We start from the raw sequence: 22736 nt of genomic DNA, 5'->3' as shown, positions 1-22736 counted from the left end.
CCAAGAATGGGTATGCTTGCCACATAGTAGAGGCTGTCCAGCATTGGGGAGGGAGGAAAGGAATATTTGGCACAAAATCTCTGTCAAATTGTTGGGTTGGGGAGTTATTTTGTTGTTGTGTGTTTGTGGGGTTTGTTTGTTTGTTTTTTAAATGTAATCTGCACACAAATTATTTTTGAAAATTAAATAAATTACATCTCTGAATGTTCACTGGGAGGGGAGGGTGATAAATGGGAATAGGTGGTAGGAGAGGAATGAGGGATTGGGGATCTCAGGTAAAATGGAGAAGTAGGAATTAGGGGGAAAAGGAGAAGACAAGAGGGGCTGGGAGAACATGAGGGGTATCAGAGGAAGTGGTGGGGTGATGAGGTTCGGGGCATGTCAGCTCTAAATTCTCCCCTTCCATGTGTGCTGGGATCTCAGGGAGCCCCACCCCCCTGTGAGGGTCTGGGCCCCTCTCCCTGCCCACTGTATGTTCTGGGAGACTCTGCTCTTGGGGTGTGTCTCAGCCCCTCTCCCTGCCTCTCCATGTGTGCTGAGATCTGGGGTGGGGGAATGAAGGTAAAGTAAATTTATACATCTGAAATCCAGAAAACGAATAGCTGGAATCTGGGGTGGATGGCTGGCCAGAGTGTATGGGGGAGGGATGGACTGGGTGGACCTGGGGTATGGCTAGGGAAGCCTGGCTGAAGCAGGGGTTGGAGTCCCAGCTAAAGGTGGGTAGTAGGAGTGAGGACCTGCTCAGCATGCAAGTTGGACTACATAACCAAAGTAACACCGGGCCCTTCAGTAAGGTGATGCCTGTGATATGCTTCTCAGTAGCATAGGGCAGGAGACAAGAGGAGCAACTTCTTACATGTCAATAGTTTCTACAATGCCAACTAATAGCTTAGTGGGATGGGGAGGGGAGGAGAGGGAAGAGGGAGCTGGAAATGCTGGCAGAGGTGGATTACATGTTGCAAGGAATGGTGAGGAAAGCTGTGGGGAAGGAAAGAGACACACACCAGTCTTCTCTCACACACTTAAAGTTATGTAACAACCATGTCATAAATCTGTCACTGTTTTGGGACACAGAAATCTCATCCTTGGTCTCTCATCAGCCCTGTTACCAAATGAACATTGCAAACATTTCAAAGCATGGCCATTATCCCCCTTCCACTATGACAAAATGTAGAGGAGGGGGGCGGAGTGCTGAGTAATCACACAGCAACTGTGTTGTCTAATGGAAAGACCATTGGACTTGAATTCCTAGCTCTGCCACTGGCCTGCTAGGTGACCTTGGTCAAGTCACCTCATCTTTCTATGCTCTCATTTTCCATCTGTAAAATGGGGTTAATGATGTAAAGTTTTCTGAGACCTACTCATGACAAGCACTATATAAAAGCTAGGTCTTTATATTATTACCTAGCCAAAGTAGTTTATCAATTGCAAATCCAGGTGATTTAAATGACCACGAACTCCTATCAACATTTCTCTTCCTGTTTAAAAAAATGTATGAAGTTAAATGGCAAAAAAAACTTCATTAACACAGAGAAGGCTGTCCAGTTATAGCTTGTGCCCTTCCAGAACATCAAGTTCAGCAAAACTCAAACATCTGAAAACCAGGAAATACAGAGGTAAGGTAAACAAACGCCCACACAACCTTAACTCACCCTCTTTGAACAATGCTCCAATATGCCCAGAATGCACATACTCACACTCTGCCTTTTCACTGTAATGAAGCATTACCTGCACCTGCCCTACACTCAAACACCGAGCCGACTCACCTGACAATACCACACTTCTGAAATTAAACACACAGGATACCACTTAAACCTATACTTTCTCATGTCCCTCATTAAATCCGCAGACTGCTCTCATGTCCCACCTCACTTCTGACACTAGCCATGGCAAGAAGACCCAGTGCCCTGCTACTGATTATAACCTACACAATTCTGTATTGAAATGATGCAGATTGGCACCTCAGGGTGCACACACATCTCCTTCCTTCAATCACACACATGGGCGGGACTTAGACCCAGATCTCTCATATCATGAACGCAACTCTTCCATGCTACTCCAATTTATTCCTCCACCATTCAATACAGCTACACCTAACAATGTGAATACAGCTGGAATGCATGCAGATAATTTCCAGTGGTGATTGCCAACACCAAGGGGGCGGAGTCAAGGTTGAATGAGTATTTATCTTAATTCTCAAAAAGAAAAGGAGTACTAGTGGCACCTTAGAGACTAACCAATTTATTTGAGCATAAGCTTTCGTGAGCTACAGCTCACTTCATCGGATGCAATGAAGTGAGCTGTAGCTCACGAAAGCTTATGCTCAAATAAATGGGTTAGTCTCCAAGGTGCCACTAGTACTCCTTTTCTTTTTGTGAATACAGACTAACATCGCTGCTACTCTGAAACCTATCTTAATTCTGTATTCCCTGATTTTCAGAAGTGAGTTTCACTGAACTTGATGTTCTGGAAGGGTACAAGCTGTCACCAGGCAACCTTAACAGTTCATTAATTAAGTTTTTTGCCACTTACACAGATAATAAATAACTATTCACCTATGATGTTTCCTGGGGGCTATATCTTTCACATAACTATACATTCAGTTCTGCCACATCCTCAGAAAAGCTGTTTTGACATACTTCTCTACAGGCAGAAACGCTCAAGGTATTGACAACTGATGAGTCCCTCCTTCATAGTGTATACCAATTCCTTCTTCACCTACAAGAAAGTTCCCATGTTTCTTATGCAGAACATGGCACAAAGCCTAGGTGCACTATGAGGATTTTTAGCCTTTTTACGACACGTCAGGTAGTGCTGCTGCCAGAGGCAGGATGCCAGTTTAGATAGAACTATGTAAATCTCTACTAGTGTGGAAATTTCTGTGCTCCCACAATAAATAAATAAAGGGCCTACATTTGTGAAGAGCTGTGGGGTCTGAGCATCTCACGGGAGCAAACCCTATATAGGAAAATGAAAAACAGTCTTAACTCAATCATCCATTTGAAACCATGGTCAACAAGGAGGTAAAATACTACTAACTGAGTATTTTTCAAATACTGTTCTTTAAAGGCAGCACCTTTAACTCATAAATCCTTTTACTCCAGCTATTTTGTTTTAATGTAGTGTAGTGTTCTTATTTAGATCATTACTTAGACTGAATATCCAATGGAACATTTTCCGTAATGGGATAAAGTAGCTGAACAATCTGATTGGCTAACAGTGACTTAGACATGTGATTATGGTACAAAACGTGCTCAGACATATGCTCTATTATCTGATTTACAAGAGACATATTAATCCAACTAGAAAGCACAGGAGAGAGGAGAAAGACATAGCTAAGCAATCATACAAAAAATGGAAACTTTATTTTCATGCAATGTTTGTTTTGCATCTGCATAGCTAATTTTAAGATTCAAAGATATTAGACTGGTTTAAAGATCGAAACAGTATACTTTAAAAGAAACCTCTCTTTCCAGAAGCACTGGTGATTAAAAACAATCCAGTCTTCATCTGATCAGTGATAAACTGGAGCAACACTACTACCAACGCCAAAATCCTATTTTTAGAAATGTTGATTCCTTGTGTTCCTGTAACACCTTGGGCTACAATCACGAAAACTTTTCATACACACACTGAAGTCCTCTTGCAAGGATCAGTTTGCAGCATAAAGTCACATACAGTAATATTAAAATTGTGGAGGAAAAAAACAAACAACTTGAACTGTCTGTTTTACTTTTCGTATTTCACTCACACAATTCATGTGCATTACATATAGCTAATGAAAAACAGTTTCACTTTTTTCTCTAGCTAGTTTCATTTTCTGACTCTCACACACTGGTACACATTTTATATATAAGTATTTATATTTTTGAAAGGTTTAGAAAATGTTTTTTTAATAAAAAATAATCTAGATTTCTCCTTAAAACTGACTGGCAGTCTCCCTTTAATGCTAGAAATATAATTGAGAAAGGAATTACACTTACACTTCACTTTTCACAAAGTACACGGATGATCTTAAACTGGCATGGAAGAAATTAGGTTTTCCACAAATTGCGGTATTTTAAAAATGAATTAAATTAAATTAGTTCACTTTTTAATATTCTGTAGCTACACAGACACATAGGCATAAGTAGGCAGCATTCAGAGTTTCTTTATAAAAACTATTTTTGTAAAAGTAATTCAAGTGCTTCATATGTAACTAGATGTTATATGTACAAATAAAATGGGAAGAAGTATTCAAATATAGGGTTTCAGAGTAGCAGCCGTGTTAGTCTGTATTCACAAAAAGAAAAGAAGTACTTGTGGCACCTTGGAGACCCACAAATTTATTTGAGCATAAGCTTTCGTGAACTACAGCTCACTTCATCGGATGCATTCAGTAGCTGTAGCTCACGAAAGCTTATGCTCAAATAAACTGGTTAGTCTCTAAGTGCCACAAGTACTCCTTTTCTTTTTTCAAATATAAGGGTAAAGCAGATGAATCAGTACTGAATGCAAGGATTGAAATCTTTAAATCACGATTTGAGAACATAAGAATGACCATACTGAGTCAGAACAAAGGTCCATCTAGCCCAATATCCTGTCTTCCAACAATGGCCAATGCCAGGTGCCCCAGAGGGAATGAATAGAACAGGTAATCATCAAGTGATCCATCCCCTTGATGACTTCAGTAACTCTGCCAGAGGTTACGGGTCTATGACAGGAGTGAGTGGGTGGGTGAGGTTCTGTGGCCTGCAATGTGAAGGAGGTCAGACTAGATCATCATGATGGTCCCTTCTGGTCTACAACTGAGCTGCACACAAACAGTAGCAAGGACTGCTAACCACTTTAAACTTCCACTATGGGAAATATCTATATTATTTTAACAAAACACAAAGATTTAAGAGGGATGGGGTCATGAATTAAAAGCTACTAGAAGACATAGCCACACTAAAACCAGACAGTCAATGTTAGAAAGCCTCTAAACTGTGAACAGGAAAACAAAAAACAAAAATGAATCCGATTTTTATCTAAAACAATATATTTACTCATTACAAACAACATAGAAGATCAATACAACTGAATGATCAAACAAAAATATTTTCCTCTATGTGTTCAGTTTATTTTATGCACTTAACAGCACTTTGTATATAGTCAGTTTCACAGTTTCTCCATATACTGTACAGTTTGTTTCCACTGTTGTTTGTGTAAAGTCTTTCATTATAAAGCTACAAAAACTGACTGGGAGATTCAGGAGAAGATTTAGTAAACTAGCTTTAACAAAACATTTTTGTTTTAAATTGACTAGATGTCAAGTTGACTGTGACCCTTAAAAAACAAAAACACTAAAACTTTAAGCCTGCAACATGGTCCATAGCCTGTAGTTCATTACATTCAGAACATAAACATTAAAAATAGTAGCAAACAGGTTTATTTTACTTTTATCCTGGAAAGGCCTCTCATTAAAAACCAAAACTGAGTGCAGTTGGTACATAAGTAGCACTATGGGAATGAGGCCTTTTGGAGTCCTGCTTCACAACAGAGAGACAGAAATTGGTCTAAACAAAGATATTACCTCACCCACCTTGTCTCTCTAATACACCTCACACACATTAGTATTATGATAAATAATTGACTCATATACACTGTCAGAGAGTATTCGTTAGTGCACACAGCAGAACATGGACGTTAGATATAACACATTCCTGACTCCCACACAAAAGTGCCACAAAAGGGACTTTCCATTTAAAGCCAAACATAGTCCACAGTCCACCTGCACCACATATGGACGCAGCAGATCACTCCAACGCGCTCCCTAGGTTTGGCTGAGATGCGCTGTTGATAGTTGACGCAGTTGCAAGGGGCAGCCTGCTTTAGTTTGCTAAAAGTGTACGGTGCACATTCAGTTCCGCCTGAAGCGTGAGGAGAGCAGGGACCAGAGAAGAAAGCAAACCGGCGACAGCAAACAACAACGCAAAACACCACAATCTTCCCAACCACCCTCTTGTTGTGCCTGCTACCTTACACCCTCCCCTAGCCTGGCCACCAGACCCCGTCTGAGGCCGTTTGACAGCTCCAGGGAGAAAGCAGCTTCCACTTTCAAACACACTCCGGGGCTGGTTTGGCTACAGGAAATTGCTGTCTAAACTTCTGCGTAAAGAGAGAGGTTTTTAGGGTCATCCAGTTAGGGCTAAATCAATCTTTTCTTTTTTAAAAAAAGCCCCAAAGAAACAGCCAGAAGACATCAAGGGACAAGCTGAAATAGAGGGCAAGCCAGAGCTCTGGAGGAGAAGAGAGACCCAAGAAGGGCAGAGGGAAGGTGCAAAAGAAAGGGAAAGAGGAGAGGGGTCCATGGGCAAGGCTGGGAAAAGGGGGAGAGAAAGAGGGGAGGAGAAAAGGAAGAGAGAAGTGAAAAGGAAGGAGAGAAGAAAGAGGCCAAAGGTGAAGAAGAAGAGGGCAGTGGGAGAGGAGGGGAGAGTGCAACGGGCAGAGGAGGAAAAGAAAGAAGAAAGGTGAGAAGGGAAGGGACCCTCCCAAAATGGCATTGGGCAGAGGGGAGGGGGCGCTGAGGAGCGAGCCTCTGCTGACAGCTCCCCCTGCGCTGCCTGCCCCCTGTCCCCTGCCTCTCCCACACGCTCCGAACTTACTTCTTTCTGGCTCTCTGGAAAGGGGAAGCGCCATCTTTGCGAGGCCGGCCCCTAGGTCTTTTGTCTGTGGCTGCTGCTGGGGGGGGAGCTCTGGGCTCGGGGGGCTGCTGGGGCGGCGGCGGCGGCTCCGCCACCCCCCCGACTAGACTCTTGTCCTCCGTTGACATCCTAGTCAGCAGGACGAGAGAGACACATGGATGAGGAGGAGGGTGGCGATGAGGATCCCGATGCTCCTCCTGCTCCCGATGCGCCTCTCCGCCTCACCTCCGCCTCCTCCACCTCCGCCTCGCATCGCTGGCCTCAGCCGCCGCCGACCAGCGCAGGTAGCAGGGGGAGCGGCATCGGGAGGGCCGGGAGGGAGGGAGGAAGGAAGGGGGGGGGGGGAAGGGGCTCACGCACAATAACCGCCCCGCAGAGCGGGCTCGCCAGGGGGCGGGGAGGGAGAGACACTCCCGCGGCGGGGCGACCCGCTCAGAGGCCCCGGGAACAAGCGGCTGCTCCGGCTCCTGCGCTGCCCGGCTGCGGCGGCCGCCGCTTCATTGTACGCGGCGCCCTCCCCCTGGCGGCGCCCCCGGGGCGGAGGAGGGGCGGGCGGCGGCAGGGGCCGAGGCAGAGAGGAAGTTTTGACAGCTCCAGCTGTTGTGTGTGTGCCGGGGGCAGAGTCCGGCCGGGCCCCGCTCCCTTCCCGGCCGGGCCGGGAGCAGGAAGTTTACTTGGGGGACGGAGGGGAAGCCTGGGGCCTGCGGCTGGCGAGGGATCCCGGTGCGGCGGCGGCGGCCCTGGTGTGTAACCCCCGTCAGTGCGACACATAGACACAGAGCCACTCACCCGCCTCCCCCCGCGGGCCCCACACTGCGCCTGCCCGGCCCGCCCGCCCAGCCACCGTCCCACAGCAGAGACACCCCTGCGACGCGCCGCCGACGCTGACCTCACGGGCTCGCTGCCTCTGCCGGGCTGGCGGCGGCTGCGGGGAAAGTGCGGAGCCCAGGAGCTGGGACTGGGCTCCGAGCCTGGAGCGGCGGCGGCGCGGAGCGTGTGACACCCTGTGCGCTCATCCCCGCCGAGACTGCGGGCGGCTCCCAGGGAGCCGCACCAGCGGGGAATCGGCGCTGGGTGTACATAGCCATGGCTCAGAAAACACGTACCTGGACGGAGCGTGTAGCCGGATCCAGGGGCGCACAGTCTGCTCTCGTTTGCATCCCTGTAAACCGGATTAAATCAAGTGGAGTTAATCTACATTTACACCCGATGAGTGGAGAGCAGAATTTAGCCCAAGGTGCACGGAGCTGTCAGTTCTCCTGACTGTGTGTGTGTGTGATGTTTAATACATACATGTGTTCCTTACACAGCGGTAGGGGAAATCCAGACACATCAGATAGACGCACACAGAGTGTCTGTTTTAATACAAAAACCCAATGGCGATTGTTCCTTGTGCACCGTGTGGCGCCGGACATGCATGCGGCAGCTCTTCCCCTTGGAGTTAGGCTGTGTGCTCGCAGTGCACAGCCCTTCGTGTTCAGGGCACCGTGGGCCAAACCGTCTCTCTGGCATGCACTCAGGCAGCAGTGCCCAGGAGCCTAGCTTGTATCACAGGAGCGAGTAGGGTTTGGCCCTCTGAGACAGAGACATAATGTGGGCAGCGTGGAAGGTTTCCAGCAACTCTCGCTGCAACAGCTGCGGCTGCTTTAGGGAGGCGGAGAGGGGTTGTGTTTGCGCTAATCTTACTCCTTGCTTCCCCCCCGGGGCAGGGCCTAGCTGGCGGCCTGCCCGCCCGGATTCACTGGGGCTCAGCGCAGGGGTTAAGAATAAGACTCGTTATTACACAGGATTTAATACGTCCCGCAGCCCGCTAGAGTCTGGTTCCAAGGAGATACGCGGCTTGATGCCCTAACGTCCGGGCACAGGGCGAGGAAGTCGCCCTGGGAAGATGCCGTCATGCCGTAAGGGCTTGGTACCTGAGCAGGACGGGCCGGCTAGCTGCCTTATTTACCCCAGCGGCGGAGCGCACAGCTGGACTTTCATCCCGGATCCGCCCCAAACGCGCAGCCCGGCCCAGGGAAGGAGCTGAGCTAGAGAGACTGGGAGGAGGCCAGAGGCGCCTGCTTTGCTCTTGCCTCCCCACACCTCCCTCCCGGGAGTCAGTTTTGCAGAGTTTAAATCTGCTCCTCTTTGCCAGGAAAGACTCTGCTGAATGTGTTTCTGTTCTGGATGTATTGACTTGTGCCCCTCACTCAGTCTGACACAGCCCTAGCTCCTGTGCGCTGCTCCTCAGCAAGGCTTCTCAGAGTATTTCAGGACCCCAACCCCTCAGCTGTACACTTTGAGGGAATGTCAGTCCCTCTCCTTTCACAATCACATCTACCTTCCACCCAGGCCAGGCCAGTGCTGTTTCACCTGTGTGAAAATAAGTGATTCACATCACAAATGCTGAATCATGAAACTGATGTTATGTATGGTAAAGAACATCCTACAGCATTTGAGTCATTCATATATAGAGCAGTGACTCAGACAGTGTGTGTACTCATTTAAAAACTTTGCTGAGGAACCCAGAAATTTGGTGCTCAGTACCACAAAAGACCCCAAATAAATAAGGTCAAATAAAACTTGTAAAGTCCTTCTTTATATTGTGTTCCTTTTTTAGGACTTTGCCTTACTTTTGGGCCCCAGTTGATTGAGAAGAATGGTCTTAATTATTACACTAGTGTATAGGCACAAGGGTATAGATAGCATTTTGAAGAGTGTACGTGCACTGGCTGATGTGTTGTCTTTACCCACCTACAGCGTACCCATGACTTCCTGAGTTAGTCTGCCATTACACACAACCTGACCACTGACAAAGTAGGAGCAGATAAAGCTAGAGCTGTCACCAGCATCTGGGTAAAAGACCAGATGAAGAACAAAACTTTTCCCCCCCTTCCCTAAAAAAATTCCTACTAGCCACCTTCAGAAATATTGCAAAAATAAATTAAACTATTTTTTACATCAAGATAGGTATCTCAATGTAAAATGCCAGTGGAGACAAGGCACACCAGCTACTTCAGTGAAGCTAGTTGAGGTCATCGCTATAATCCCCATGTAGGGTTTACCTCAACTATCTACACTGAGGTAAAACTCCTATTATAGCTTTTTATTTGTATTAGGATAGTACTTAAGGGCCCCAATCGTAGACCAGGACTTCATTGTGCAAGGCACTATACAAACACTGAACAAAAAGATGGTCCCCCCCTCCAACAGGCTTACAATCCAAGTATCTTGTCTCCACTAGGATTTTACATCAAGGCCATGTCTACACTATAAACTTTTGTCAGGATAGCTGTGTCAGGGATGTGTTGGGCAGGATTTATGACTGACCTAGTTTTGCCAGCAAAAGCCCCTAGTGTAGACCTAGCTATACCAGCAAAACTATGCTTTTGCCACTAAAACTTATTTCATTTTGAGGGACTGGAACATATATACAGGTAAAAATGCAGTTTTGCTAGTACAAACTGCATAGCACTTTGCTGGCATAGAGTACTGGTATAGCTATACTGGTAAAACCATCAAGTGTAGACATGTCCCAAGCTAGCTATCTTGAGTTAGAAGCACACTTTTTTGCAGTGAATACATAGCCTTAGCCAAGGCAGCACCCTGCATTTTAATGGGTGTTAAGAAGGTTTCTAATTCATATTACACTAACTCAATTGAAATGATAAATGTATTTTCAATTGTTTTTGCCCATCAAGGCAGAACTCCTTTGAAAATGCCAGCTGAAGTTATAAACTCCTAACCCTCTTCAAAATAAGTATTTTCAGTGCCTGCACAAATAGGTTTCAACCTATAACTGAGACCCCATGCAAGAGTATTTAAACAAGTCACATTTACAATTTTTAACTTTAAGCACATCAAGACAATTTTAGATATGTTTATGACAAACTAGGAGTAAAATTCTAATGCACACAGACTTGCCAAAACAAGAGTGAGAAGAAGCACAGCTCTTGTTATGGAAGCCATTAAAGGAACATGAGGACTGGTATGTAAATACTGTTGTATCATTATAGCATTAAAAACAGCATTGTGCAACAAAAATAATGAGGAATAAGATGACTCAAGGAGCTGGTAGTGGGCCACAGGCACTTTCTCTTTCATGTTATTAATTCAAATCCAGATCGATCTAATGATGTTCACTAACCTATATAAAATGAATTAGAGATTTAATTTTGGTTTCTTTGGGACATGTGCCTGCATGATTCTCAGAAAAGACCACCAAGTAGTCACAATGGCCTTGCCTACACTAGGATTTAAGGCAGGATAACTAACATTTTAAAAGTCCCCTGTAGACAAGACACTGTGCCTTTAACAGATGCTAAACTGATCAAATGAAAGCCTAGGGGAGCATAGGTCAGCTAACACAGCACCAAACATCTTAGCATCCATCTTAATTAGTGCTAAATGTTTTTCATTCATGTTATGCTAACTCAGTTGAGCTAATGTGGTTGAGAAACACACCTTTTTACCCATCAAGGGCAGGTCTACACTGAAAACACTGCAGTGGCGCAGCTGCACCAGTGCAGTGCTTTAGTGAAGGTGCTATCTAAGCTTATGGTAGGGCTTCTCCTATCAGCCTAGGTAGTCCCCCTCCACAAGAGGTAGTAGCTCTGTCGATGGGACAACCCCAACAACATAGTGCTGGCTACACCTGAGGTTAGGTCAGTTTAACTGCATCACTCAGGGGTGTGGATTTTTCAAACGCCTGAGCAACATAATTATACCAACCTAATTTCCTAGTTTGGACCTGGCCCATGACCCATAGGACCCTACTATACTCCCCCTAGGCTTTCATTTAATCAGTTTGGCACATTTTAAAGGCAAAGTACTTTGTCTTCACTAGACTTTTAAAATGTGTTTAGTGTGTGCTGACATCAGACCTTTACACCTTAGTCTAGACGAGGCCTTAGGAATTTTAGGTTTTGTCCATACAGGAAAGTTTTTGGTATAAACTAAATAGTACTACAAGTATGACCCCCATGTAGAAGAGTGGCTTTTTTTTTTTCTTTTGGTTTAGCTTATGTTGCTTGAGAAGTGGTTTAAGAGAACTAAAAAAGCCACCAGAATAAATGTGTCTCCATGGCCAATGTATGGGGGAGGGGAGCCACCTATGGGGGGTGGAGGGCAAGGGATAGAACTATACGTGTATCACTATACCTGTATAACTATATCAATAGGTAACATTTTCCTGTGTAAACAAGGCCTTAGACAACATTGTCTTTCAGGATTGAGAGTTTTGCATATGTTACCTCCATTAAAAAACACAAAATATTAACAGCACAAATTGCTTACATGCAAGTCTTCCTATTTTTGACTACTAATTGATTTTCTAGATTAAAATGCAGTATGACACAAAATGGCTAATGTTATTATGGTGGGTCCCACGCTTTTCTTGTCCAGGGGCTAAGATACCACCCCTTGCCCCTGCTCTTGGGGCACCAAGGGCCCTCGTAGTAGCCCAGGAAGGTGGTAGAGGAGGGAAGCAGGGGGAGCGGTCTGAGTTTACTCCACACTCAGAGCCTGAGCCCCAGCCCCTCTCAACCCCTGCAGGTTTCTTACCCTCAGTCCTTAGACACTGGGGCAGGGTCTCCCTTACTTTGGTTCCCTGGTCTTTAAGTCTCCACAGCTCCAGTCCTCTTTCTTTTCTCACCCACCCTGACTGCCTGAAGCAGGAGGTTTTATTAGGTTCCTGATAGGGCCTTAATTGACTACAGGTGCTCCAATTAACCTGAAGCAACCCTCCCTCTCTACAGGGAACCACACCTTATACCAGGGCTTATAGTTTTCCCCTCTCCTACTGCTCCCTGACCCTCCTCCCCGCCCCTTCTACCCCACCTCAACACTAGGGGGTTGGGCTACTTGGGATGAGAGACAGTGTTGTCATGACAGGTTGTCCGTGTTGCCGTATTGGCTTCTGGCTCTATGCTGTATCCAGAAGTGGAAAGATTGTAGGGATAGGAACCATCTAGTCACTTGTGCATTCCTCTTCTTGTTTGTGTGCATCCATTGGAGTGGGGCGTGGCAGCAGTTCACCCTTGTGACAGACCAAGTAGGTAGTATCATAGAATCTCCGTGTGCTAGGCATTCTTTTTCTACTACAGCGTACCGTTGCTCTCTGGGCAGGCGCTTTCAGCTGAGGTAAAGGATCAGGTGCTCCTCATCCCCCACCATCTGTGAAAGGATGGCCCCAAGTCCTACCTCCAAGGCATCCGTTTGTAGGATGAATTTCTTTTTGAAATCTGGGGCTATGAACACTGGATGACTGCAAAGGGCTGTCCTTAGGTCTGTGAAAGCTTCTTCCGCTGCCTTGGTCCACTTAACTATCTCCAGGCCCTGAGCTCTTATCAGGTCCATCAGAGGCACAGCCCTCATAGCTAAGTGTTACCAGATGTGCCCGTTACTTCAGGGTATACTCCTTTATGAGTGTTACCCTTGGGGGGGGGGGGGGGAAGGGGAGATTCTGTAATTCTATTAATTTACTGCTTATGTCATTTGTGTGTTCATATAGTGCTCTACTCCTTCCTTCTGCAAGTCCCCTCCTCCCCGAGCTATCCTGAAGGACCTAGGTTCCCCAGGACTGGGTTCCTCCAGCCCTAGAACTAGATAAATGTGCATGTATGCATACACACCCACACTAACAGATCAAGTCTGAGCAGACCGGGTCAATCAGCACTCTCAAGCTGATCCCCTTATCTGTCACTGTACTCAATGGGCTGGGCTGAGCAGCACTTTCAGCTGCCCCCCCCCCCCTCATGTGCCACAGGTTTAACATGTCCCTATCCCACTTTATTGAACAGTGATAACTACACAAGGAGAGCCTAAACCGACATAACATACATTATTAAAGGTTAATATCTGAGGTAGAAAGGAAAAGAGAGAGAGATCTCACCCATTCTAGGAGGCTTGAACTGGTCACGGTTCCCAGGTGATGGTGGTAGCTCAGGGTCTAGAGGGCAGGAGATAGGCAGAGCCCCCAGCAGGATCAGTCAGGAGAAAATCCCAGTGGAACTGATGCATAGTTTGGATCTAAGCATCAGAACACTGACTGGAGGGTGAGTAGGGAATTTTGTAGAGAAAATACAATGGTTTAAGGGAGAACACTAGATTTGTTTATAGGTAAACTGATGACTCAAGGGTTTTCTTTAGGCTAGACAATAGGAGCTGATCACTCTTGGCTCTGGGTGGTGGTTTCTTCCAGGGAGTTCACAATGCAACCAGACTGCTTCAGTATTTTGGATATCAATCAAGGATTGATTACTAGAATTGGTCTGATAATTGCTGAGCTGGGTGTGTGCAGGCGTAGGTTCATTAACATCTGGAGCAGAGATTCCCATGATGCAGTGCGTCCCTGCTTTTCTGATCCCAGAGTTCAGTGCAGTTCTCCATTCTGTGTGCAAATTGAGACGTCTCCCTGTCCCATCTTTCATGCAGATGTGACTAGGGAAGTGGTCTCTGTTCTTCATTCTGTATGCTAATGGAGAGGTCTTCATCTCGTCACCCTTGTCAGGAGGGGTCTAGGTGTGTCTCTTCACTGCTCTCTGCAAGTTTTTCTCTCTGATGGGTTTTGGTTTAAACAGAGGCTGGTGGGGGAGTGTCTTTCATGAGTCAGACAGGCTGGATACTGCACCCTGGTTCCCCAAGAACACAGAGCTGACTGGTATCAGAAGTGAGGGATGAACCGATGATAGTACACCACCATCTCTAAGAATGCTTTGACTTGCTTCTTGCGGATCAGGCAGGTTGGTCCACTGGGGCTTCACCAGGCCCCTTCCGACTACATACCCAAAGTATCTGGCCTTGGCTAACCCTGTTGCACATTTGGATGGGTTAGCGGTGAGGCCAGCCTGTCTAAGAGCATCTGGTACAGCTTCCACTTTCCCCAGGTGCATCTCCCAGTCACGGCTATGGATTACTACATCATCTAAATAGGTGGCAGCATAGTTGGCATGGGGTTGAAGTAATCTGTCCATCAATTGTTGGAAAGTTGCAGGGGCCTCATGGAGCCCAAAAGGGAGGACAGTATATTGGAAGAGGCATCGGGTGTAGAGAAAGCAGTTTTTTCCTTGGCATCCTCAGCCAGAGGGATCTGCCAATAGCCTTTTGTCAAGTCCAAGGTGGTCAAGTATCAGGCCTTCCCTAACTGATCCACCAGCTCACCAATATGTGGTATCAGGTAGGCATAGAACTGGGATACCTCATTTAACTTCTGGTTTCAGAGTAACAGCCGTGTTAGTCTGTATTCGCAAAAAGAAAAGGAGTACTTGTGGCACCTTAAAGACTAACCAATTTATTTGAGCATAAAGCTTTTGTGAGCTACAGCTCACTTCATCGGATGCATACTGTGGAAACTGCAGAAGATCTCTTTATATACACACAAAGCATGAAAAAATACCACCTCCCACCCCACTCTCCTGCTGGTAATAGCTTATCTAAAGTGACCACTCTCCTTACAATGTGTATGATAATCAATGTGAGCCATTTCCAGCACAAATCCAGGGTTTAACAAGAAAGTTGGGGGGGGGGGGGGGGTTAGGAAAAAACAACAAGGGGAAATAGGTTACCTTGCATAATGACTTAGGCTTGAATAGAGACTGGGAGTGGCTAAGTCATTATGCAAGGTAACCTATTTCCCCTTGTTGTTTTTTCCTAACCCCCCCCCCCCCCCGACTTTCTTGTTAAACCCTGGATTTGTGCTGGAAATGGCTCACCTTGATTATCATACACATTGTAAGGAGAGTGGTCACTTTAGATAAGCTATTACCAGCAGGAGAGTGGGGTGGGAGGTGGTATTTTTTCATGCTTTGTGTGTATATAAAGAGATCTTCTACACTTTCCACAGTATGCATCCGATGAAGTGAGCTGTAGCTCACGAAAGCTTATGCTCATTTAACTTCTGGAAGTCATTACAAAACCTCAGGGTGCCATCAGGCTTGGGGACCAAGACAATAGGGCTGGACCACTGGCTGTGGGATTCCTCAGTCACCCCAAGTTCCAGCATCTTCCTTACTTCTGCCCTAATTTCTTCTCTTTTTGCCTCTGGTATGCAATATAGTTTTATTGTCACCCTTGCTCTGGGACATGGGACGATGTGGTGTTGGATCAGTGTCATATGGCCTGGTTGTGTGGAGAACACATCTTGGTTCCGCTGGATCATTTCAATTACCTCTGTACATTGTTCTGGGGCTAATTTGGGGGATATCCTTACCTGCCCTTGTGGGCTCTCTGCCTGGGGTGGAGCCGGCAGGACAGCCAGGCACGTCTCCCAATCGAGCCAGGGTTTCAGTAAGTTGATTGGTAGATCTGCTCTGGCCTTGAGCAGTCTGGCTGCATCACCTTATAATTCACCTCCCCAGTGGCTTCCACGATCTCATAGGGTCCACAGCAGCTGGCTAGGAGCTTGCTTTCTGTTGTTGGTACCAGCACCCGTTCTCCTGGTTGAAATTTCTGTGTTTTTGCTTGACGGTTGTAGTAGGTTCGTTGGGCCTCTCGTGCTTTCTCCAAATGCTCTCATACTATGGGGGTCACTTGGGCTATTCGTTTTCTCATCTGGGCCACCTGTGTGATGACATTCTTCCCCGGGTTGGGTTGTTCCTCCCATTCCTCCTTCGCGATGTCTAATACGTCACTTGGGTGGTATCCGTACAGTAGCTCAAAGGGGGAGAATCCAGTAGATGCCTGGGGAACTTCTTGTATTGCAAACATCGGGTATGGTAGGAGGGTATCCCAGTCTTTTCTGTCTTGGGCCACCACCTTTCAGATCATGCTCTTGAGAGTGCAGTTAAATCACTCAACCAGACTCATTACTCAGATTGTGGGGTAGAAATTTACTGTGATGGTGACACATGTCACTCCAGTGCTCTTGGCCCACCTCAGTTGGTCTTGCCCGACTTACTTCCTTGAGACCAATGTGACAGCACTCCCAGAGTCCCCCAGCCCTCTCCCCCCAGGTCCCTTCTTGGTGCCTGTTCTTCCAGCAATGACTTTCCTGGAGTTCTCAATGATCCGGGGCCTCAGGGTCGGGACTGGTTTCCTGGAACGCCATGTTTCACTTCCCGGGATTTTGAACAGTTCACAGGCTGCCAGTTCTCTCCACAAGGGTGACCAGTTCATCATAGGTAGAGGGGTCATTCTGGCCTACCCAGGCTTGGAGGCATGAGAGTAGTCCTCTTATATAGTGGTCCAGCACCAGGAGCACCATCATTTCCCCAGAGCTGAGAGCCTCTGGGTGTAACCACTTCCGGGCTAGGTGGATTAGGTCAAATAGTTGTGACCACGGTGTAGTCCTAGCCCCAGGTCTCTTTTTTTTAAATCAAGAGAAAAAGAAAAAAGAAAATGCCCCACCTCTCAACCCCTGCAGGTTTCTTACTCAGGGCAGCTTGCACCCCAAACAGCCTGCACCCCAAACAGGTCATGCTGGTGGCAGAGTGGCACTATATGTGAAAGAAATCGTAGAATCAAATGAAGTAAAAATCTTAAATGCACCAAACTGTACCATAGAATCTCTATAGATAGTAATTCCATGCTTGAATAATAAGAATATAGCAGTAGGGATATATTACTGACCAGGACGGCGATAGTGACTGAAATGCTCAGGAGATTAGAAAGGCTACTCAAATTAAAAAAAAACCCTCAATAATAATGGGGGATTTCAACTATCCCCATATTGACTGGGTACATTTCACCTCAGGAGGGGATGCAGAGATGAAGTTTCTTGACACCTTAAATGACTGCCTCTTGGAGCAGCTAGTCCTGGAACCCACAAGAGGAGAGGCAATTCTTGATTTAATCCTAAATAGAACACAGGATCAGGTTCAAGAGGGAATATAGCTGGACTGCTTGGTAATAGTGACCTTAATATAATTACATTTAACATCCCTGTGGCAGGGAAAACACCACAGCAGCCCAACACTGTAGTATTTAATTTCAGAAAGGGGAACTACACAAAAATGAGGAGGTTACTTAAACAGAAATTAAAAGGTAAAGCACCAAAAGTAAAATCTCTGAAAGCTGCATGGAAACTTTTTACAGACACCATAATAGAGGCTCAACTTAAATGTATACCCCAAATTAAAAAACATAATAAGAGAACCAAAAAAGAGCCACCATGGCTAAACAACAAACTAAAAAAAACAGTGTAACAGGCTGCAGACTCACCACCGCAGCCCTCCTGCTGGTTGCTCTGAGAATTAGCTCTGTCCCAGCTGTGGAGCGCCATCAGTTGGTGGTGTCCCACCCGTTACCTGCTCTGCTGTGCTGTCTGGGACCCGCGTTGCTCCCTGGCTTGCGGTGTCCTCTTCTGGACACAGCCCTCCGCCTGCCCCCACTCAGTTCTCTCCTCTTCCAGGGGTATCTGCAGTCCTCAGTCTGCACTTGCCCTCGTGGCCAACTGAAGCCCCAAAGTCTAGCCCCTTGCCTCAGGGGCAAGCCAGAGTCTGTATCGGGTCATGCTCCTCCACGGCCAGGTGCCATGTTAGGGAGGAGAGGAGGACCCAGGCCCGCCCACTACTCTGGGTCCCAGCCCAGGGACCCTCTGGTGACAGCCATGTCCTGCCCTCCTTCTCTCCCCTCTACTGCTCGTGCTCCCTGGTCCACTTCCTTTTGGCCCTTGCACCTTCTCAGCCCTTTCTTTCAGAGGCCTCAGCCTGGCAGGTATCAGGCTGGAACTTTCCCTCTCCTCCCCTGAGCTGCTCTGTCCAAAGTGTTACTTCCTTACCTCAGGAGCCAGTCCTTCTCCCTTACTAGTCAGGGAGAGACTCCTGTCTTCTCTGCTTTGCAGTCTTTATATAGGGCCCAGCCTGGCCCTGGTTGGCTGCCTTTCTGCCCTTCTCTGATTGGCTGGGTTCTGCACAGCCACTCCAAGGGTTGCTATTAACCCCTTCTCTGCCAAAGTGGGGAAACTGCCCCACTACAAGCAATGAGAGACAAAAAGGCATCCTTTAAAAAGTGGAAGTTAAATCCTAATGAAGAAGATAGAAAGGAGCATAAACTCTGGCAAATGAAGTGTAAAAATATAATTAGGAAAGCCAAAAAAGAAATTGAAGAACAGCTAGCCAAAGACTCAAAAAGTAATAGCAATTTTTTTTTTTTTAAGTACATCAGAAGCAGGAAGTCTGCTAAACAACCAGTGGGGCCACTGGACAATCGAGATGCTAAAGGAGCACTCAGGGACGATAAGGCCATTACAGAGAAACTAAATGAATTCTTTTAATCGGTCTTCATGGTTGAGGATGTGAGGGAGATTCGTAAACCTGAGCCATTCTTTTTAGGTCACAAATCTGAGGAATACGTCTGAGGAAATTGTCCCAGATTGTCCCAGATTGTCCCAGATTGAGGTGTCATTAGAGGAGGTTTTGGAACAAACTGATAAACTAAACAGTAATAAGTCACCAAAACCAGATGGTATTCGCCCAAGAGTTCTGAAGGAACTAAAATATGAAATTGCAGGACTACTAACTGTTGTCTGTAACCTATCATATAAATCAGCTTCTGTACCAAATGACTGGAGGATAGCTAATGTGACACCAATTTTTAAAAAGGGCTCCAGAGGAGACCATGGCAATTACAGGCCGGTAAGCCTGATTTCAGTACTGGGCAAACTGGTTGAAACTATAGTAAAGAACAAAATTGTCAGACACATAGATGAACATAATTTGTTGGGGAACAGTCAACATGGTTTTTGTAAAGGGAAATCATGCCTCACCAATCTACTAGAATTCTTTGAGGGAGTCAACAAGCATGTGGACAAGGGGGAATCCAGTGGATATAGTGTATTTAGATTTTCAGAAAGCCTTTGATAAGGTCCCTCATCAAAGGCTCTTAAGCAAAGTACCGGTAAGCAGTCATGGGATAAGAGGGAAGGTTCTCTCATGGATTGGTAACTGGCTAAAAGATAGGAAACAAAGGGCAGGAATAAATAATGGTCACTTTTCAGAATGGAGAGAGTTAAATAATGGTGTCCCCCCAGGGTCTGTACTGGGCCCAGTCCTATTTAACATATTCATAAATGATCTGGAGTGAGGTGGCAAAGTTTGTAGATGATACAAAACTACTCAAGATAGTTAAGTCCCAGGCAGACTGCGAAGAGCTACAAAAGGATCTCTCAAAACTGGGTGACTGGGCAACAAAATGGCCGATGAAATTCAATATTGATAAATGCAAAGTAATGCACATTGGAAAACATAATCCCAACTATACATATAAAATGATGGGGTCTAAATTAGCTGTTACCACTCAAGAAAGATCTTGGAGTCATTGTGAATAGTTCTCTGAACACATCCATTCAATGTGCAGCGGCAGTCAAAAAAAAACGAACAGAATGTTGGGAATCATTAAGAAAGGGATAGATAATAAGACAGAAAATATCATATTGCCTCTATATAAATCCATGGTACACCCACATCTTGAATACTGCATGCAGATGTGATCGCCCCATCTCAAAAAAAAATATTGGACTTAGAAAGGGTTCAGAAAAGGGCAACAAAAATGATTAGGGGTATGGAATGGCTTCCATATGAGGAGAGATTAATAAAACTGGGACTTTTCGGCTTGGAAAAGAGGCGATTAAGGGGGATATGATAGAGGTCTATAAAATCATGACTGTTGTGGAGAAAGTGTTATTTACTTCTCATAACACAAGAACTAGGGGTCACCACATGAAATTAATAGGCAGCAGGTTTAAAACAAACAAAAGGAAGTATTTTTTCACACAACGCACAGTCAACCTGTGCAACTCCTTGCCAGAGGATGTTGTGAAAGCCAAGACTGTAACAGGGTTCAAGAAAGAACTAGATAAATTAATGGAGGATAGGTCCATCCATGGCTATTAGCCAGAATGGGCAGGGATGGTGTCCCTAGCCTCTGTTTGCCAGAAGCTGGGACTGGGCAACAGGGGATGGATCACTTGATGATTACCTGTTCTGTTCATTCCCTCTGCGGTATCTGGCATTGGCCACTGTCAGAAGACAGGATACTGGGCTGGATGGACCTTTGGTCTGACCCAGTTGTATTGTAGTAGGAAGGGCTGGGGTCCTGGCATAGGGGTGGAAGACAGTGAAGGAGCCTAGCTGTGATAGTAGATACTGGGGTATGGAGGAACACACTATGTTGATATGGGGTATGTTTTGGGACTGTTATAGACTATTTTGCCATAAACTGCCCCTCAGGAGGGATATTCTTTAAGAGCCTGAAGTGGAGTCCTTTGGTTTAGCCAAGAGGGAAACTGAGGCAAGGGGCCACTTGCAGGGTTGCCATAAAGGAGGAGGATGTCACACATTTACAAGCAGGATTTTGTCCTCATTCAGCAAGTACACTTATGGGACCATGACCCCTGTTTTTAGGGTCCAGCCGGAATGAAGCTTTTTATTTGTTAACTTTAATGACTCAAATATGTTTCAGGACAATTTTCTCCATATACATTATAGAAGCACTGGTAGTGTCTCCTTTGTTAAGACTGTGTTGAGATTGGCAATGTTACATATAATCTTTTGAGATCTATCTTATATTTCAGCCTCAAGTAAATATTTTCTCCAAGTCACAGACCCTTGAAGAAAACACGATTTTTAATGAAAGTCCTGACAGGACCTTAATTACAATGGCGCAAACATTACCATTACAATCTAATTTTCATCCTTAAGCTATGAAAAGCTTCCCAAGGGGGTGGCTTTTCTTTTGTTTACCAGTGACCAGTTTTATAGAAAACTGAAATTATGGTTCTGCAGATTTTGGTGGGTGGTTTTTAATCCTGTGTTGCCGTGGCGGAGATTGCAGAGGCGCTGTTAACGTTTACTGAATTTAGGAACAGTCAAGGAAAGAAGAGATGGAAACGAGGGAGGGAAGGGAACCAAGCAGGAAAGGGTGGAGAGAGAGAGCAAGATCTGTAAAGGGTACAGAGAGGAAATCTGGAGTAGTAGGGACTGCCAGCCTTGCAGCTCAGCGAGAGGTACCAGGAAGGGGGAGCTGAGCTAACTACCAACCTGTCAAATCCACTTTAGGCAAACTAGGTCAAGCTTCTTTCCCAGCCAGAGGTTCCCCTCCCCCGCGTGGCACTGGGCAGGCAAAGGCTTGGTCTAATATTTAGACAGGATTTGTCGTGTGTAAATGTCTCTCCTCTAGCTTGGGGATCTAAACACCGAAGGATTCTCAGAAAAGGAGCCTCCACGTAGGCTTTCCCATTCCTGTACATTTTTCTTCTGTAGTTTTCACTCCCTGGCCCGTTTCCCCCTGCCGTGTGGGAGGGAGGAGAAGCTTTGAACGGGTAGGGGGGAGAAGAACGGGGCCAGCCTGGATCTGTAGCTTTCCAACTCTTCTCACCCACCCACCCTGTGATCGGATCAGTTTTTTACTTTCGAATCAGTGGCAACTGGGTGGGGAGCTTTGGTCTGTTACAGGCAGGGGGAAGGGTGAATAGGGTTTGGGGGGAGACCGTGGCAGCGCAGATCCCTGTATTCTCCCCTTTCCGGTGGCTAAGCTATATCTTATCTAGTTGGATGCGTGTTTGTGAAAGTGTTTAGGGTGTGTCTGTGGGAGTCATTTACTAATATTGATTCTAGCAGGTTTGTGCGGCTCCCCCATTTGCAATCTATGATCTGAACCTCCCTCCTCTCCCCAGCCAAATGCGATCGGTGTCTCCACTCCCTTGTACAGTTTTTTTCGCGCTGGTTTTGTTTTGTTTGTTCTAGTTTCCATGAGGTGTCCCTTTATTTGCAGAAGCTGAAATATGACAGAGGCACTATTTTGTGTGGAAGGATCAATACTGGGTGTCAGGAAGGCAGCAGTACACTCTGTAGTAGGAGCTGAGATGGGTTTTTGCAGTGTTGCACTGGAAACCCTCATGAGTCTTCCTGTCTCTAATCTTTTTTCCCCGTCTTTTTGTGGGGCTCTTTTTAAAGGTAAAGTATTTTATGGGCTATCACATTATGTAAACGTTCACTATCAAGTGATGAACTGGAAGTATCACTTTAGGTTTGCTAAACCAAGGAAACAGCAAAAACAAAATGCAGATGTGACCGCTGACCAAGTTGACAGTGTTTGACAGCTGTAGTCAGTAAGTGCAATAAATACCTTCACTTTGTATCATCTAACTACTTT

General features: G+C 46.0%; 2 protein-coding genes across 17 annotated transcripts in view; one reads left to right on the top strand and one right to left on the bottom strand.

Moving 5' to 3' along the window:
* KMT2C (lysine methyltransferase 2C) overlaps positions 1-7566 on the bottom strand; it is a 328257-nt gene extending 320691 nt beyond the window's left edge. For 8 of the 9 annotated variants that reach the window (XM_048837566.2, XM_048837562.2, XM_048837567.2 and 5 more), the window contains exon 1: positions 6627-6793. In XM_048837566.2, coding sequence (XP_048693523.2) covers positions 6627-6793 — 167 coding nt within the window. Of the gene's footprint in view, positions 1-6626; positions 6795-7554 lie in introns of those variants that run through there. The other variant, XM_048837560.2, reaches the window with a different exon arrangement.
* The window catches only part of LOC125631227 (uncharacterized), a 110404-nt gene continuing 93798 nt past the window's right edge, over positions 6131-22736 (top strand). For 2 of the 8 annotated variants that reach the window (XR_012667296.1, XR_012667297.1), the window contains exon 1: positions 6816-6949. Coding sequence is in view for 1 of the 8 variants with exons in the window: in XM_075125997.1 (XP_074982098.1) it covers positions 6820-6949 (130 nt within the window). In the remaining 7 variants the exon portion in view is untranslated. Of the gene's footprint in view, positions 6492-6811; positions 6950-22736 lie in introns of those variants that run through there. The other 6 variants (XR_012667299.1, XR_012667294.1, XR_012667295.1 and 3 more) reach the window with 5 other exon arrangements.

Source organism: Caretta caretta, chromosome 2, assembly GCF_965140235.1.
Source record: "Caretta caretta isolate rCarCar2 chromosome 2, rCarCar1.hap1, whole genome shotgun sequence".
Lineage (NCBI taxonomy): Eukaryota > Metazoa > Chordata > Testudines > Cheloniidae > Caretta > Caretta caretta.
Note: the sequence above shows the minus strand (reverse complement) of the source record. Positions and strands in the feature narration are given on the sequence as shown.